This window comes from Perissodus microlepis, chromosome 4, assembly GCF_051167445.1.
Source record: "Perissodus microlepis isolate ML-2025 ecotype Zambia chromosome 4, ASM5116744v1, whole genome shotgun sequence".
Taxonomy (NCBI): domain Eukaryota; kingdom Metazoa; phylum Chordata; class Actinopteri; order Cichliformes; family Cichlidae; genus Perissodus; species Perissodus microlepis.
The window spans coordinates 10,147,447-10,162,520 of NC_140464.1; the positions used below are offsets into that span (position 1 = coordinate 10,147,447).

Sequence of the window (15,074 nt, forward strand, 5' to 3'; positions counted from 1 at the left end):
ATATCACAGTACATATTATAATTGTAATGAATGAACATGACATAGAGTGAAACATTGTTGCACAAGGATGTTTCATGAATTAAAATGAATTAAAATGTCAAATTTAATTAGCCGGTTTCTGGCATTTAGAGCATTCTGGATCAGATATTGGAACACTTTGAAAATTACTCAGTTTGTAGTTAAGCTTTAGTTTAGTTTAAAGTTCAGTTTTGGATTTGGTTTTTAGTTGTGGGAGTTGTGGAAATTATGAAAATCTAAAATACTACCAGACAGGCAACCTCTAATGCACATTTAGTTGTGTCAGTAAGCACAATGTTACAACGCTTGGTCAGCACCTGTAAGGATTGGATTGTAGTACGCTGGGACTCCATTTAATTTCATTTTTCAGTGGGCAGGATAGTTCCACAGAATTAAATAGCTAGACTTTGGCCAGCTGTGAGTTTTATGAGATCATGGTTTGTTGCAGATGTGAAAAGATTTCCTGGTTAATGTTGTATACCCTCACTGGCCACTTTATTTGGTAAAACTTGCTAATACTGGGCTGGACTCCCTTTTACCCTCAAAACATCCTTAATTTTTGAAGATAAAAGGGGTGATCTGCTCTGATACTCATCAGACCGCATCATGTTTTTCCAAAGTTCTTTTGTCCACTTTTGAATGTCAGCCTCACCTTCTTGTTCCTAGCTGATAGGAGTGACACAGTGTGGTCTTCTGCCACTATAGCCCATCTGCTTCCAGATTCAACATTATATTTGAGTTAATATTGGCTATCCAAAGCAGACTGGCCATTCTTCTCTGAACTCTGGCATCAACAAGGCATTTTCTCTCTCTCTCTGCCGATCAGTAGATATTTTCCCTTTTGGAGACCATTCTCTGTAAATCCTAGAGATGGTGGCGTGGGAAAAAACACAGACAAGCCTGTCTTCAACAACAATCTTGTCACATTCAAAGTCATTTATTAAATGACCTGTTATCCCAATGCTAATTTTGGGTTTGATCTTCAGTCGGTAGCCTTAACCATGTCTACATGCCTAAATGCATTAAATTGCATTTTTTTCCTAAAAATAACCAAATAACAACAGAGAAGACAAATCAAAAACAAAAATAAACGTGTAAAAAAACCAAAGTGGTCCCACACATTTTTACGACATTTGAAATGTTATAGTGATGCGCTATTCTTCATGGTAATGAGACATGCTGTGATGCATGGCCTGGGGACACTAGCACTAACAAAAAGACATGACGCAGAGCAGGACGTGGCAGAGATGAAGATGCTAAGATTATCATTTGGGTGACGAGAATGGATAGAATTATGAACAAGTATATCAGAGGGAAAGCTGAAGTTGAGACATTCAGAGACAAAGGTGACGATAAAATTCTGAGATGGTTTGGACATACAGTGGAAGCATAGTGGATATACTGGGCAAATGATGTTAAATATAGAGCTGCCAGACAGGAGAAAAGAGGAAGACTACCCTAGAAGATTTGTGGATGTAATGAAGCAGGACAAGCAGAGAGTTAGTGTGACGGAAGAGGACATTGTTAGATGAAGGCAAATGATCCGCTGTAATGACCCCTAAAGCGAGCCGTCAAAAGAAGAATAAGATTGTGCATGCTCAAAGAGCTCTGAGGGGGCACATCTTACTTAAAATTGTGAAAACATTATCGGATAAGTGGGGAAAAAGTTTAAGGAAGAAATAGCCATTTACTCAAAGTATCCAGGAGAATTGTCTTTTACCTCAGCAATCCTTTAAATGTGTCTTTGTGTCAGATTTCTTGTTGACACTGCACAGAAAGGATGCCAAACCTTTACTTTAAACCTGACAGTGCTCTGTTTTAAAATATGTCAGATCCACAGTCAGCCACTGACCCACGGAATGAGAAAGTAAAAACTGTGAAACGCAACTTGGAAGCAACCAAGAAGTCTTGAGTTGGAAATAATTTCACACCAGGCTACTTTTATGTCTGTCAGTACCACTGGCTGCATGAGCGACTGCAGATTCTTCCACGTTATTGAATGGAAAGATTCAATCAGAGCTTTTGTGATTTTATCTCCACGCTGAAGCCTTCCACCTGTAATGTTTTGCTGCTTAATCAAATGTGTAATTAGAGTATAACAAACAGTCTTCTGTGTTGTTTTGAGGGGTTCCTTGTCATAGAGATCTCAGTTTATGATTGGAGCCACAGGCTTATATTATGGATTGACATCCATAAGGAATTAGATTAAAAATAAATAAATAAATAAATAAATAAAACAACATTTAACTTTACTAGAATGCATACAGACGTCACTTTGTCTTTCATACCGCAGATGACAGCGATGTCTGCAATATTAATTACTATGTATGCACTGCCATCATGTATTGGGGTTTGAAGTGAAGGACTTCTGTCATCTTCGCACTCTCAGTCAGTTCATGTTTATTCTGAGATATTCTTTTAGACAGAAGACATTCTTGTTTTTATTTGTTTTCCTTCTGATTTACTCTCCAGACAGGAAATCATAATTGAAGCATTTGAATGAATTCGGAAAATAAATTACAATAAAATGAGGTTTTAAAAAAAGGGACCTGTTTCCTAGCAACATCAAATCAGTTTGTTATTCTGGTAGCGTGCGTGCGTGTGTGCGTGCGTGTGTGTGTGTGTGTGTGGATGAGAGATGGAGAGAACGATTTAACTTAATACATCTTTAATATATCTTTTTGATGTATCATGTTGAAATGGACTTGATTTGCATCATTTGTGCTGTACTGCTTCCCATGAACATGTTGTCCCAAGCCCCCAGAAAGAAAAAAAAAAATATCCCAGACTGTTTGGACAAATCCTCAAGCTGACTGACAAAAGATGGGACAGATTTCTGGATACAAAAATACTCTGGGCAATTCAACCCGGATGTGGAGAGAACCGAGTGTCTCTAAACACAAGTCTTAGTGTGGAATGAAGCTTATTTGTACTATTTGTGCAAATGAAAACTGAAGCTCCCAATCCCTTGTTAGTGGAACAGGCTTTGTCTTTGACAGACTCGGTTTGGGGGTTTCTTTCAAATGCTGTCTGAGGAGGTTTACTTACGAAAAACAGCTGTGGTTTTATTTTCTGTATAATGCAGGAGGGTGGTTGAAAAGTATAGCTATGGGTTTTATTCAGAACTGTTTTAATGTAGAGCAAATTCAGCAGCTGTCCTGGTTATCAGTTAATTTCTGGATTTTTTTTGTTGTTGTTGTTGAAATGTCACTTAGACAAAAGAAGATACCATTTGTTTTGGGATTTTTGATGGGAATAGGCAAGAAATTCTGAAGCAAGTTTGAGCGTCGAATTTTTTAATGAGTAAACATTAAATAATGCTTAGCTAGTCTTACTGACTAATGGACATTCAACAAGTTCCAAACATATTCAAAAAGGTTGGCTTTTTTAAAGTTGTATTTTTATTTTGGGGATGTGTTGAGGGAAATTTGGGATTTAGTATCTGACCCAAAGAAACTTCAGATTAGATTAGTTGGGGATCAAATCACTGAGGCAAGATTCACAGAGGATTCAGGCTTTCCAGAATTTTGAGGTCAGGATATCTTTACTAGGGCAATTGTCATAGCAACTATAACCAGTCATCAAAAGACTAGCTAGCAGGGCTTTGACTAGTGTTAGCATTAGCCGAGCTAGCTAATGCTTGTTACTAACTTTGTTTATATCCAATAGCTTGATTATTCACTGCAATGATTAATTATTCCTATAAAAAATAAATAGACGGGCCAATTCATGCTCTCAGGATATTTGCATAAAAAATTTCATTGACTAACAGCCATGCTGGCACTTCAGAAGTTGAATTTCTCTTGACTTTTGCCATGTGTAGCGTAAGAAAAGAGAATTCATTTCAGCAATGCATGACATCACCTACTCAAAGTGACAAGAAGTGAGAACACTGAAGCCTGAAATACAGCCATGTGAATCCTGCCATAATGACCAGTAAGGCTGCAATGACTCAGTCACCTGAAATGAGTTGTCGGCTTTTTATGGGTTGAAACTGCAATGAAGAAAATACTCTTTAGAAAATATTCATACATGATTTATTCCCTCCAAATATCTATAAGCTGTCACTTACCTACAAAAAAGATTTCTAACTCCATCAATTTTACAAACAGAGTCAGATGAAATGGCATCATGCCAATAAACTGCTTTGGTAAAATGGTTTCTTGGCTGTAGATTAAAAAAAACAACCACTGAAGGCCTAACATTAGACACTGATATTGGGAGGACTGACCTCACTGTCAAGCTGTACACCTCACTTTTCTTTTTTTCTTTTTTTGGGGGTGGGGGTATACCAAAGGCATGACACTCAAAGATAAATCAAATACCATTGCAATGCAGTGTTTTTCTCTTTATCCCTGTTCACAATTATAAACCCATAAAAAAACACTAGGTGGTATAGTTATAGCCATGCATGAGTGTCATGTTAAAATGAATGTTTTAGTGACTCTGATATGATTATAAAAGTTTACCCAAGGAAACTTTCACTTTTCCAGTTCAACTGGGCCTCACCCCAGTGGAAACTTCACCAACTCACCCAGCATGGCAGCAATTAGTATCCATTAAAAACCTCATGGGTTTGCAATCTGCTGCCCCACCACTGTGATATTCAGTAAGTGCTGGGATGTGGGATGCTGGGATGCTAATAAAGGAGTGTGTCAGGGCCTCTGTGGACAGTTCTTTCGAAGTATGCCAGGATAAGAAAAGAGGTAGATGTGGTGGTAGGGTTAGGTGGTGGAGGTGAGAAGTTAAAGGCAGACGGCATGGCTGATCCTGATGGTTCCGCTACAGCTCACATAAGAGCGGCTGCCGGTGTCTGTGAATTCCATAAAGGCTGAGGGGAAGATTCCCCCTAGAGAGATTTGGATGATACTGGGAGAGATGGGGTGTAAGTGGTGGTGGTGGTGGTGGGGATTCCCAAGGTGTTCAGCCAGCTCAGTGAATGTGCCCGAATCACCATGACAACTGGGGCTGGCGGGAGTCCGGGGATTCACTCACACCTGGAGGAAACAGAAACATCATTTGCATTTTGCACACAGCCCGGCTCATAGCAGATTAACATGGTTCATGCAGGGTGCAGACATGCTGACTTTTTCTTTTTTTAAGCTTGAGACAAGAGGGTGTTTGATAAGTAATAAAAAGCTGAACGGTAGGCGATGGAGTCCAGTAGTTCAACATTAAAAGAAAAAGATCCTCTTTATTGACAGATGCTTCTTCAAAGTGTCTGCAAGCAGGATGCTGTGTGATCCCACAAATGTCACTGAATCCTGCTGTAATTACCATCCATAAATAATTTAGGTTGATCAGATTGTGCGGGTGTATAACAGAGTACAACATGCATTTCAACTCACTTTTTTATTTTCCTTCTCTATCTTTAGAGATAATCGATTTTCAATGTGCTCCGTCTACTTGGCAGGATTTCAGAGGAGAGCGTGGAGTTTTTTGAGCGTATGAATGCCATCCTGCAGAAACAGGAGAACATGATGCGGGCGGCCCAGGCGGAGGTAACCCCCACCTAACTTCCGCATTTCTGTCTGTTACAGGCTTGAAACATGTACAGCATGCGTAGCGAGTATAGATCTCTGCGCTGTCTTTCAGCCCACCACCATGACCACTCTGACGTCTATAGACAGACGGACTAGGTTAAGCAGGGCGCTCAAAGGGCTGGAAACTCGGCTGTGACAAACTGCTGTCGAGGCTGTGTTCAGTTTCTCCTATACTGCCAAAGCTAGACAGTGATGCTTTTTAAAAATTTGTAGCAAATGCTTGATGATTTCATTTCCAAATTGCTGTATCGCTGTCAGCAAAATAGCCAATAAGCCCAAAGCAAACTGCTGACTGTGATCAAAACAGAAGGTATATTCACTCAGCATGCCATTTATCATATTGTCTTCTGGAAACATGATTTTTTTGTTTGTTTGTTTTGTTTTTCCCCTATCCGTCGGTGGCTAAATTTACGCTTATTTATTTATTTTGTTTGTGTGTGCAAGATAGAAAGACAATTGAACTCTGAATTTCTATTCCACCAGAGGGATCAAGTTGAGTCAGATTCATTTGTATAGTGCTATTCAAACACAAGGTAAGTCAAAGGGCTTTACAGAGGGCTTTCCATGCAAATGAAATTGAGTGACATCCTATTCTTAATACATTGGGTCTAATCCGATTTCAGCCCATTCCTTTCCACAAGGTTTAGGAGTTTGTTTATAGAAGTTTTTGACCATTTTTCCAGGAGCACAGAAGAGTTTGGAAATTGATGTTGGCACTGATTTACGAGTTGTCCCTTGTAAACCCGTCCATAGCTATTGACCATTTCTCCATTCTTGAACCAGTCGTCAGTGGAAGTTCAACTTGAGTTCAGTTTCAACTTTCGGTCTGGTTGTGATCATGTTGTCTTTCAGCACTTTTTGATGTTGTGCAGAATACATTGCTGAATCAATAACTACAACCTGACTGGCTCCTGAGGGTATGGGGACAAGACCATAATGTTTTTATGCCTTTATAAGGTTCTTTTCATAGCTGTCATTGGTCGACAACGACAGCTATGACCAATGACATAGCTGTCATTGGTCAAATATTTGTACAATATTTGTCAACAACAAATATTGTACAAATATTTGTGGGCCAATGACTTTGATCCATCATCAAGAGCACATTCCTTTAGGCACGGTTTTTATCCTTGTGTTCAGTGGCAGGTTTGCTGTAATGTTCTTTTTGGAGAACAAAGGCATTTGACTACCCTTCAGTTTTTATGATTTTTTGACACCACCAATTACCTGCAGATCCTGTTAAATTTTTTTGTTTTTTATTCTTTTTCGCAAAAGAGAGCAGCTCTTAGGATGAGTTGTGCATTCATGGAAAAACTGCAAATCATTTGAAATCTGTGACACAGTAGGAAATTTTTAATCAGATATGTGTCTTGAAGATAATTTCCATGAAATTTCCTCAGTTTTCAGTGAGGCTTCTTAGATTGTAATTTTTGCTTTTGTGTTTTTAGTTCAAAAAGATTATTTTTATATTGTTGTATTGATGCTATTACCCAAATAAATGGGCGTTGTACTGCTCCTACCACTGGAAAATTTTTTAGGTTGAAAAAACAAACAAAAAAAGCCAAACATGTGTCTTATAAGTTCTTCCTCTCAAAACAGCCTTTATCCAAGGTCAATTTTATTTTGGCTGAACTGGTTTTGTCCTCTCGCAGTGCCAAAGAGGGGCCTGCACAGTTCCACCACCCCAAGAGCATGTGGACCAGGCCTTTATCCCCGACAGAATCAGCAGGACAGAGGTGCGTGAGCTCAGCATCTCTGTTTTCATCTTATTTCAGCAGGGATTAAATCTCAAAACTCACAATAACAACACAGTTGAGGCTTTTTATTCCTGCTTTTGATGTGCAGTGGAGCAGAACGCATAAGGGCAAAAGAACACGAGCTTTTTATTTTTGAAAGGTTGTTATTAACTGGAGTGTGTTTTCATGTAGCTGGACCTGCTTTATGAGGAAGCTGTGTACACGGTGGTCAACAGGGTTGGAGTGCCCTCACCCGAACATGTGAAAAGTGACGATGAGCTATTTGCTTACCTGCTGAAGGTATCTATTTGTCTGTCTGTCTGTCCGTCCATCCGTCTTTTTCTCTGTCTCGTGGACACATGAGAAGAGCAGACTGTATTTCTTGAGCTTCATTAAATCTCTGTCAGTAACACTGATGGTAGCCTCAGAGAGAGCGTTATTTGTTGTGAGCGGGCTGTAAGAATCAGAGCAGATGCTCTTGGCTCAAAACTGATTAAACATCAAAGCCCAGTCACACTGTGTACTGATATTCAGCTGTTATATTACATTCATTCAGATGATGTCGTGCTAAGAATCGTAGTCGCCTTTTGTTTTTTTCTGAAGTGGGCATCTTTTTCTGGCTTTCTTGTTTTAACAGAAGGTTAGCTTCTGCCAGGGACTTTGACCGAATTATGTTTTTTTATATTTCTGAGATATTTTGTTAGATTTAAGCAGTAACTCTGTTATCTATTATGTAGGTTTTAATCTTGCTACCTAAGAAACTCTAATTCAGATATGGTTAAAAGGTATTTTTTGACTGACACTCTCCTCCTTAAAGGTTTTTGATATGGGTGAGGAAGAACATGAAATAATTCTCCAAAAAGTTCAAGAATCCAAGGTGAGATTTGTTTGTGGTGTTCAAGCAAATTTTGTGTCTTCTGTTATAGGACAGGCAGAATTCAGCTGCAGTATTATGTGACTTATATCAAATATGCTTTTTTCGGGTGAGCCTTTCACGATATCCCTAAGTTAAAGTGAAACATGGTAGAAAAATAAATCCTGAAAAAAGTCAGCCATGCCCTCACAGGAGGTGCAGAAACCGAGCACAAAAACAAAAATGTGTCCAAAATGTGTGTTTGATGTGTCCATCAAAGGCACAGGAATGCAGGGAACAGTTCATAACCCCTCAGGGGGCCGACCCGGAGGGTGATGGTCCAGAAATCCATAGTTCATTAGATCCGGGGGCCATCCCGGAGGCCGACGGCACAGGAGTTCATGATCAAACGGTTCAGGGGGCCGGCCGTGCGGACGGCCGTGCGGACGGCAGTGGCGGCGATAGAGCAGGTCCAGGGGCCGCCCACAATGGCCATGACGCCCAGCCAGAGGCCTGGAAAGTGGCCGGTGATGTCGAGGAGATGACCATGGAAAAGCCAGCTGTGCTAGGCGTGGACGAGGTGGTGGCGTGGCAATAGCAGGACCAGACGAGGCAGGACCAGACGAGGCAGGACCAGACGAGGGTGTGGCAGCTGCAGGCAAAGGAGCAGATGGCGGCGCTGCAGGCGGCGGCATGGAAGCCACAGGTGGTGGAGTAGGTGGTGGCTGAACGGACTCAGAGATGTCAGCAGACACGGAGAGATGCTGGATGGGTGCTCCAGAACCCCCAGCTGACGTGGCACGAGGCTGGACGGGCTCCTCGGGCCCTCCAGCTGGAACAGGCAGCGACGTGGGAGCTGCGGAGTGCTGAACAGACTGTTGAGCAGTTGGCTGTGCAGATGTTTGGGCTAATGAAAGGGGTATAGGTGACAAAACTGAAGCCTGACCTGGAGGCAAAACTGATGACGGAACAAATGACTGAGATAATAACTGAGCAACAGACTGAACTATGGAAAAAATGAGAGGTTGTAGTGATTGTGGTAGTGGTTGCTGACTTAACTCTGAGCCTCCAGAACACAAGGACAGGGGCTGGATAGGCTTGCCTGAGCCTCCAGCGGACACAGGAATGGGTGCAGGCACCCGCCGGACATGAGCCCACCCACCCGAGGAGTAGGTACGGGTGCGGAGGTAGGCTGTGTCCTGGCTGGCCTCACCCTGGGAGCCGGGACAGGTACCGGCAACAGCTGGGCAGCTGCTGTCCCCACCCGAGGAGCTGGTACGGGTGCAGGGACTGGCAGAGCCTCAGCCAGCCTGGAAACCAGAGCAGGAACCAGCTGGACCTCAGCCTCCCTCACCTGAGGGACTGGTACAAGTGCAGGGGAAAGCTGGGCCCGAGCTGCCCTGGGTGCAGGGACTGGAGCTCAGGAGCATTTTCACTGACAGTTTCTGTGTAAATGGGCTGGTGAGTAGCACCATCCAGGGGTAAAGACACACTAACGGTCTTATGAGATGCTGCCTGAACAGTGTTAACTGGGGTGGACACAAAAGCATGGTGAGCTGGGTCAAGGTGAAATGGTTCTGAAACACAAAACTCAACTTGATTCAATAGTTCTGAGGCACTGAGTCCAAGCTTCCTAGCCCGTTTTAATAAGGCAGATGGCACTCTGTTGCTAGTCACATTTTCCATCTGAGGCACAGAAAAAATACGGTGAGGTACTGGCGGAGCAACACTGGGAGTCTCAGACACAGAAGCAGGGTTATCAAGGTTCAGAGTTGTCGGTTGAAAAACCAAAGTGTTCATAGAAGGAGCGTGATTAACCATGGATGAAATGGCAGTAAGTCTGGTACCAGAATGTGGAGAATGTGGCAAACAGTCATTTTCACTCACGAAAGTTGTCTGCTCAGCTGCCGTGGAGCGACGGCGGCGTGAACGCCGCTTTCTCCAGGAAGAGGGAGGAGACGGGTCGGCCCGCGAATCCTCCAGCGTTCTCGGCTGAAAATCCTCCAGCTCTTCACACAGGAGCGGCTGCTCAGGGTGGAAGCGTACGGTGGAAGCGTACGGTGGAAGCGTACGGTGGAAACAAGGAAGTCTTGAATGAGTGGGTGTAGTGCGCCAAATAGCCAGGGAAGTCCAGAAACCATTCTCTGTAACCGAATAGCTAGCTCCTCCTGGTATTCCTTAATAGGCAGGGCAAACCTGACATAGAAAATCCACCGCGTAAATCATGTCCTCCTGGAGCTCAGCGGAGGGATTGTGAGCTGCTGGGTCCATTGTCTGGTCGTAGTCTTCTGTCACAATACGGCTGTGTGTAGGCAAGAGAAGGACCCAAACGCAAACTCGCAGAGACAAAGGTAAACTCAAAAACACAGCTTTATTGCTGGTGTAGGGGGACACGAAAAACAATACAAAACTAAACGGTGACAACATGGAACACGGGGAAGCCATATTACAAAACCTAAGAACTAAGCCTATTATAACCATAACTGAAACCTAGGGAAATAAGAAACAGTACAACAAAGGACTCAAAACATAAACCATAATATAAAAAACACAAGAACTCAAAAAGCTGGGTCAGAAAGACCCAGAACCGTGACAGTAACAAGTAAAAGCTACATTTTGTACAGCATGTTTTTTGGGTTTTTTTGACTATTTACTTGATTGCCACTTTGCACCTTTTAATATCCACGTAAAGAACTTTGAAGTGTTTTGAAATAGAGGTTGCCTGAGTTTTACTGCCTTTTAACTTTATCAGGAAATAGAAAGTTATCGTTTTTTAAAATTCATGCCCATCATCCTTGAAATATACTCAGATGTTTTAAACTAAACAGGCATGAAATTCTTTTTCCACAGAGGGCCAATTTTTCCTTGAGAGTTTCTGTTATGAAAGCAAAGAATCTAATGGCCAAGGATGCAAATGGTGAGATATTTCATTCATTACATGATCTTTTTCTAATATTTAATTGAAATGCTTCATCCACTCACTGTGATTAAATCACTTTTCTTCCCTACTCTGACACTTTGTACAAAAAAAGCCACTAAGCCTAAAGTGTAATGATGAGTGCTGATGTTATAATCCAAGTAATCTGATATAATGTTTACTCTATGACCAATGAACTATGCTAATGAAACAGCAGTAACAGTAACTATCCAACACTGTCTTCTGGTTGTCACCCTGCACCCTGCAGGCTACAGTGACCCGTACTGCATGCTGGGCATCCTCGTGGGCCAGAGCCCTCGAGAAACGGAGGAGAAGAAGGAGAGAAAGTTCAGCTTCAGGAAGAGGAAGGACAAGCTGGAGAAACGCTCCAGCACCAAGGAAGTGTTACCAGCCAGGTGTATTCAGGTGACTGAGGTCAAACCTGAGACTCTGAACCCAGTGTGGGACGAGCACTTCGTGTTGTGAGTATAAGACAAATTCTAACCTTTATCAGAGATCTGCACACGCTGGTATGTGTGATATGCAGGAATCACGGTTTCATTAGTTTCACACTAACGCCCAAAGCTGCTAGTTATGTGACCAGTGCGCCACAATGTCATTTCTGTGAAAAGAGCCACTGAAGAATTGAGCCGATTATTGTCGGTGTTGCTGATGAAATTGAGCGCTTAAACGACGATGTTTCCAGGTCTTTAGTTTTTTATTGTTGCTTTGCTGTTGTTGTGTTCTAGTGAAATAGACGATGTCCACAATGACCTCTTACATCTGGACATATGGTAAGATAATTCAATTCAACTTTATTTCCTATTAATGCAGTGTGTGATCTGAGGAGACTGTGCATAGTAATGCCAAGCTCTTACAGCTACAAACACAACCTACAGTATATTTGATTTGTTTTTGCTTTAATGCCAGATTATTACATTGCATTGCAGAAATTTAAAAGAAAACATATTTGGAAGCAGAGAAACAAGAGGTGGTAAATAATTATATTAAGTATACAATAACTGATTACTTTCTCAGTTAATAATTAGATCTATGAAAACTTTTGAAAAACATGACAAATTGAATTATTCTCAACTAATGTGTTTGATTTGATCAGTTAGCTGTCAAAATCTATTGATATACAATTTAGTTAACTGTAAGGCAGCATACTCTTTCAGCTGAGAAACAGAAATCATCACATTTTGGGTTTTTTGGAAAATTAACAGTCAAAAGAAGTTGATATTTTGTGTTTGAGCAACAAAATCCTCTAAAATAACTCATCACTGCAGCTCTAGAAAAGTCACAGAGCTCTATCTTTTTTATTACTTTGTCAAAAGCTTTACAATCTGCCCAGTTTAGCGCCTGGTTCTGCTCACTTTCTCAATTTTAGCAGATCAAAGTTTTACAAGCAAAAGAGAAAACGTCCAAAGTGAAGCGAAGCAATCATCCTTCTTAATTATGCAAAAATGTAACAATTTTATCCGCATCATTCAGTGTGAATATCATTACTATGCAAATCAAATAGCCTGTTAAAATGTGATGTTCTAAATTACAAAATGTCCCCATTATTCAGCTGTTACCGAAACATTTCCTGCCTCTTGTCATGGTAAAAGTTGCTTTTCTTAAACAACAATGGGCCTTGATTATAGATGACCTTCTCTTCTCAGTTTATTACAGCTTCTTACAGCCTCTCATGTTTTGCCGTAAGTGAGAGTGTAACAAGCTTTTATTCGTCTTCTTTCCTTCAGGGATCACGATGACGACGTATCTGTTGCTGAGGCCTGCAAAAAGCTCAATGAAGTCAGTGGACTTCGAGGAATGGGCAGGTAGAAGAAAGTACTGCATGCTAACTACAGTAATTCTGGATTTCCAGTGTAATTTCGTCAGAAATCCTTAAAACTTTCCTAATTTTGGAAACAATTAAACTTGTTAATTCGTGAGTCCAGTTGACATTGCAACAGTAAAAATATGAGTCATTAAATATGTCATTTCCATGTGAATTATTCCAGAAGTTCCAGCTGATGAGTATAGAGACCTGGTTTGTCTCCACATGTTCGAAAAGCTGATAGCAGCCTACTTGTTAATTTTATGGGATCATTTGGTATTTGCCCTTTGAAAGACTGACATACAGAAAACCCTGGTGCCAATAAATCTGTGCACACAGAGAACATGAGGAGATCTGCCAGGTCACAGAGAGACTAATAAATAGCAGACATGTCTAATGAAAACCTGAGAATGTCAACCATAGCCAAGGGATTAAAGGATCCTCATTCCGTGGTGAAAAATCTGCAATTTTAATCCAACAAGAAAGTAACAAGTGGTCAGCTGGCATCAGTAAATAAATGCAGTATCTCTAATTGTGAGTCACACATAATGAAGGCATTAGCTAAATGCAGAAAAACTGAAAACTCACCATTTACTTTGTTCTTCGCATTTTCCGCTCAGGTATTTTAAACAAATAGCAAAGTCGGTGCGTGCGAATGGATCTGCATCATCGGGCTCTGAGGAGAATGTAGATGACTTCCTCGGATGCATCAATATTCCTTTGAATGTGAGTGAACAAAGTGCAACTGTCTCCGCAGAGAAATCACACACAAGCTTTTCTTCTTTCAGCTGCTCCCTTTAGGGGTCACCACAGCGAACCATCTGCCTCCGTCTCACCCCAATCCTTAGCATCTTCTTCCATCACACCAACCCTCTGCATGTCTTCCTTCACTGAATCCATGAATCTTCTCTGTCACGAATCTTCTTTATCCTCCTGCCCGGCAGCTCCATATTCAACATCCTTTGTACATGTCATCCTCTTCTGCACATGTCCAAACCATGTCAGCCTTGCCTCTCTACCTTTGTCTTCAAACTGCTGAACCTGAGCTGTCACTCTGATATACTCATTTCTAATTTTGTCCTGTCACTTCTGGTCACTAACAGTCTTACCGTCTTTAACTCTGCTAGCTTCCGCTTGGCCTCTTTTGGGCTTTTTTTGGTTGATTGGTTGGTTATTGTTTATTTGTTTTTTTCCAGTGCCACCACATCCAAAGCAAACATCATAGCACATCTCCCACCATCTTGTAAATCATCTCTAGATCACCTCTAATACTTCACCCGCTCCATGCTTCTTCCCTTCTCTTATGCTCAATCTGTGGCTTCAGATGGTTTAGCCCATTAATTCTACCCCTGCCCCTTGCATCTTCAAAATCTCACACAAACTCATATACATTAAAGGACATACTGTAAAAGATTTGTCAGTATGTCAAGTCAAGCTGCTTTCCTTCTTCAGGAAATTCCCGTTATGGGCTACGACACCTGGTTCAAGCTTGAGCCACGCTCGAGTGCATCTAAAGTTCAGGGAGAATGTCACCTGATTCTGAAGCTCTTCACCAGCCAGGTATTAAAAGTACAACAGTTATTCATTATATAAAAAACGTGTCTTCCTCTGTGTATGATAAGACTTCAAATGTTCATTTGACCTTCAGAGAGACACAGCTTTGTCTAAGAAGGAGACAAATGGCTCCATTCACAAGAAACTGCTGAGTCAGATTGTGGAGTATGAGCATGCTCATGTTAAGGTGAGTTTCCTTTAGATTGTTTTTTTTCTACGCACACACTTTTATAACAGCTTCTATTGTTTTCTGTTTAACTATTTAGTCATATTTTTTTATCATTAAATGTAAACTTATACAGATGGAAATAATCCTGCTGTCAGAGAGTGAAAGGCAGGGTACACCCTGCATAGGCTGCCAGTTTATCACATGGCTAAAATGATTGTATTTAGAAACGAAGCCTCAAAAGTGCACAAACTGTACAAAGAGTTTCTTCTTACATTGAAGTTTGATTGAAATGACTGTAATCTTCCACATGTATTTCCAGCGAGAGCCGTACAACTGGAACGGGCAGGTTTCTCCTCCAGCATGGACTGTGCTAACTCACCATGCTGTGCAAACTGATCTCTCACCTCTGCAACAGGCTATTATGTGAGTATTAATGGAGGAATAAAATTGATCAAATGT

General features: G+C 41.3%; 1 protein-coding gene across 1 annotated transcript in view; it reads left to right on the plus strand.

The window, feature by feature from the left end:
- The window catches only part of baiap3 (BAI1 associated protein 3), a 49,180-nt gene that overhangs the window by 17,621 nt on the left and 16,485 nt on the right, over window positions 1-15,074 (plus strand). Inside the window, exons 3-14 of the mRNA XM_084925533.1 lie at window positions 5,432-5,519; window positions 7,214-7,297; window positions 7,490-7,597; window positions 8,115-8,174; window positions 11,001-11,067; window positions 11,336-11,549; window positions 11,817-11,861; window positions 12,816-12,893; window positions 13,513-13,618; window positions 14,345-14,452; window positions 14,541-14,633; window positions 14,935-15,038. Of these exons, the coding sequence (XP_084781659.1) occupies window positions 5,432-5,519; window positions 7,214-7,297; window positions 7,490-7,597; window positions 8,115-8,174; window positions 11,001-11,067; window positions 11,336-11,549; window positions 11,817-11,861; window positions 12,816-12,893; window positions 13,513-13,618; window positions 14,345-14,452; window positions 14,541-14,633; window positions 14,935-15,038 (1,155 nt within the window). The remainder of the gene's footprint in view (window positions 1-5,431; window positions 5,520-7,213; window positions 7,298-7,489; window positions 7,598-8,114; window positions 8,175-11,000; window positions 11,068-11,335; window positions 11,550-11,816; window positions 11,862-12,815; window positions 12,894-13,512; window positions 13,619-14,344; window positions 14,453-14,540; window positions 14,634-14,934; window positions 15,039-15,074) is intronic.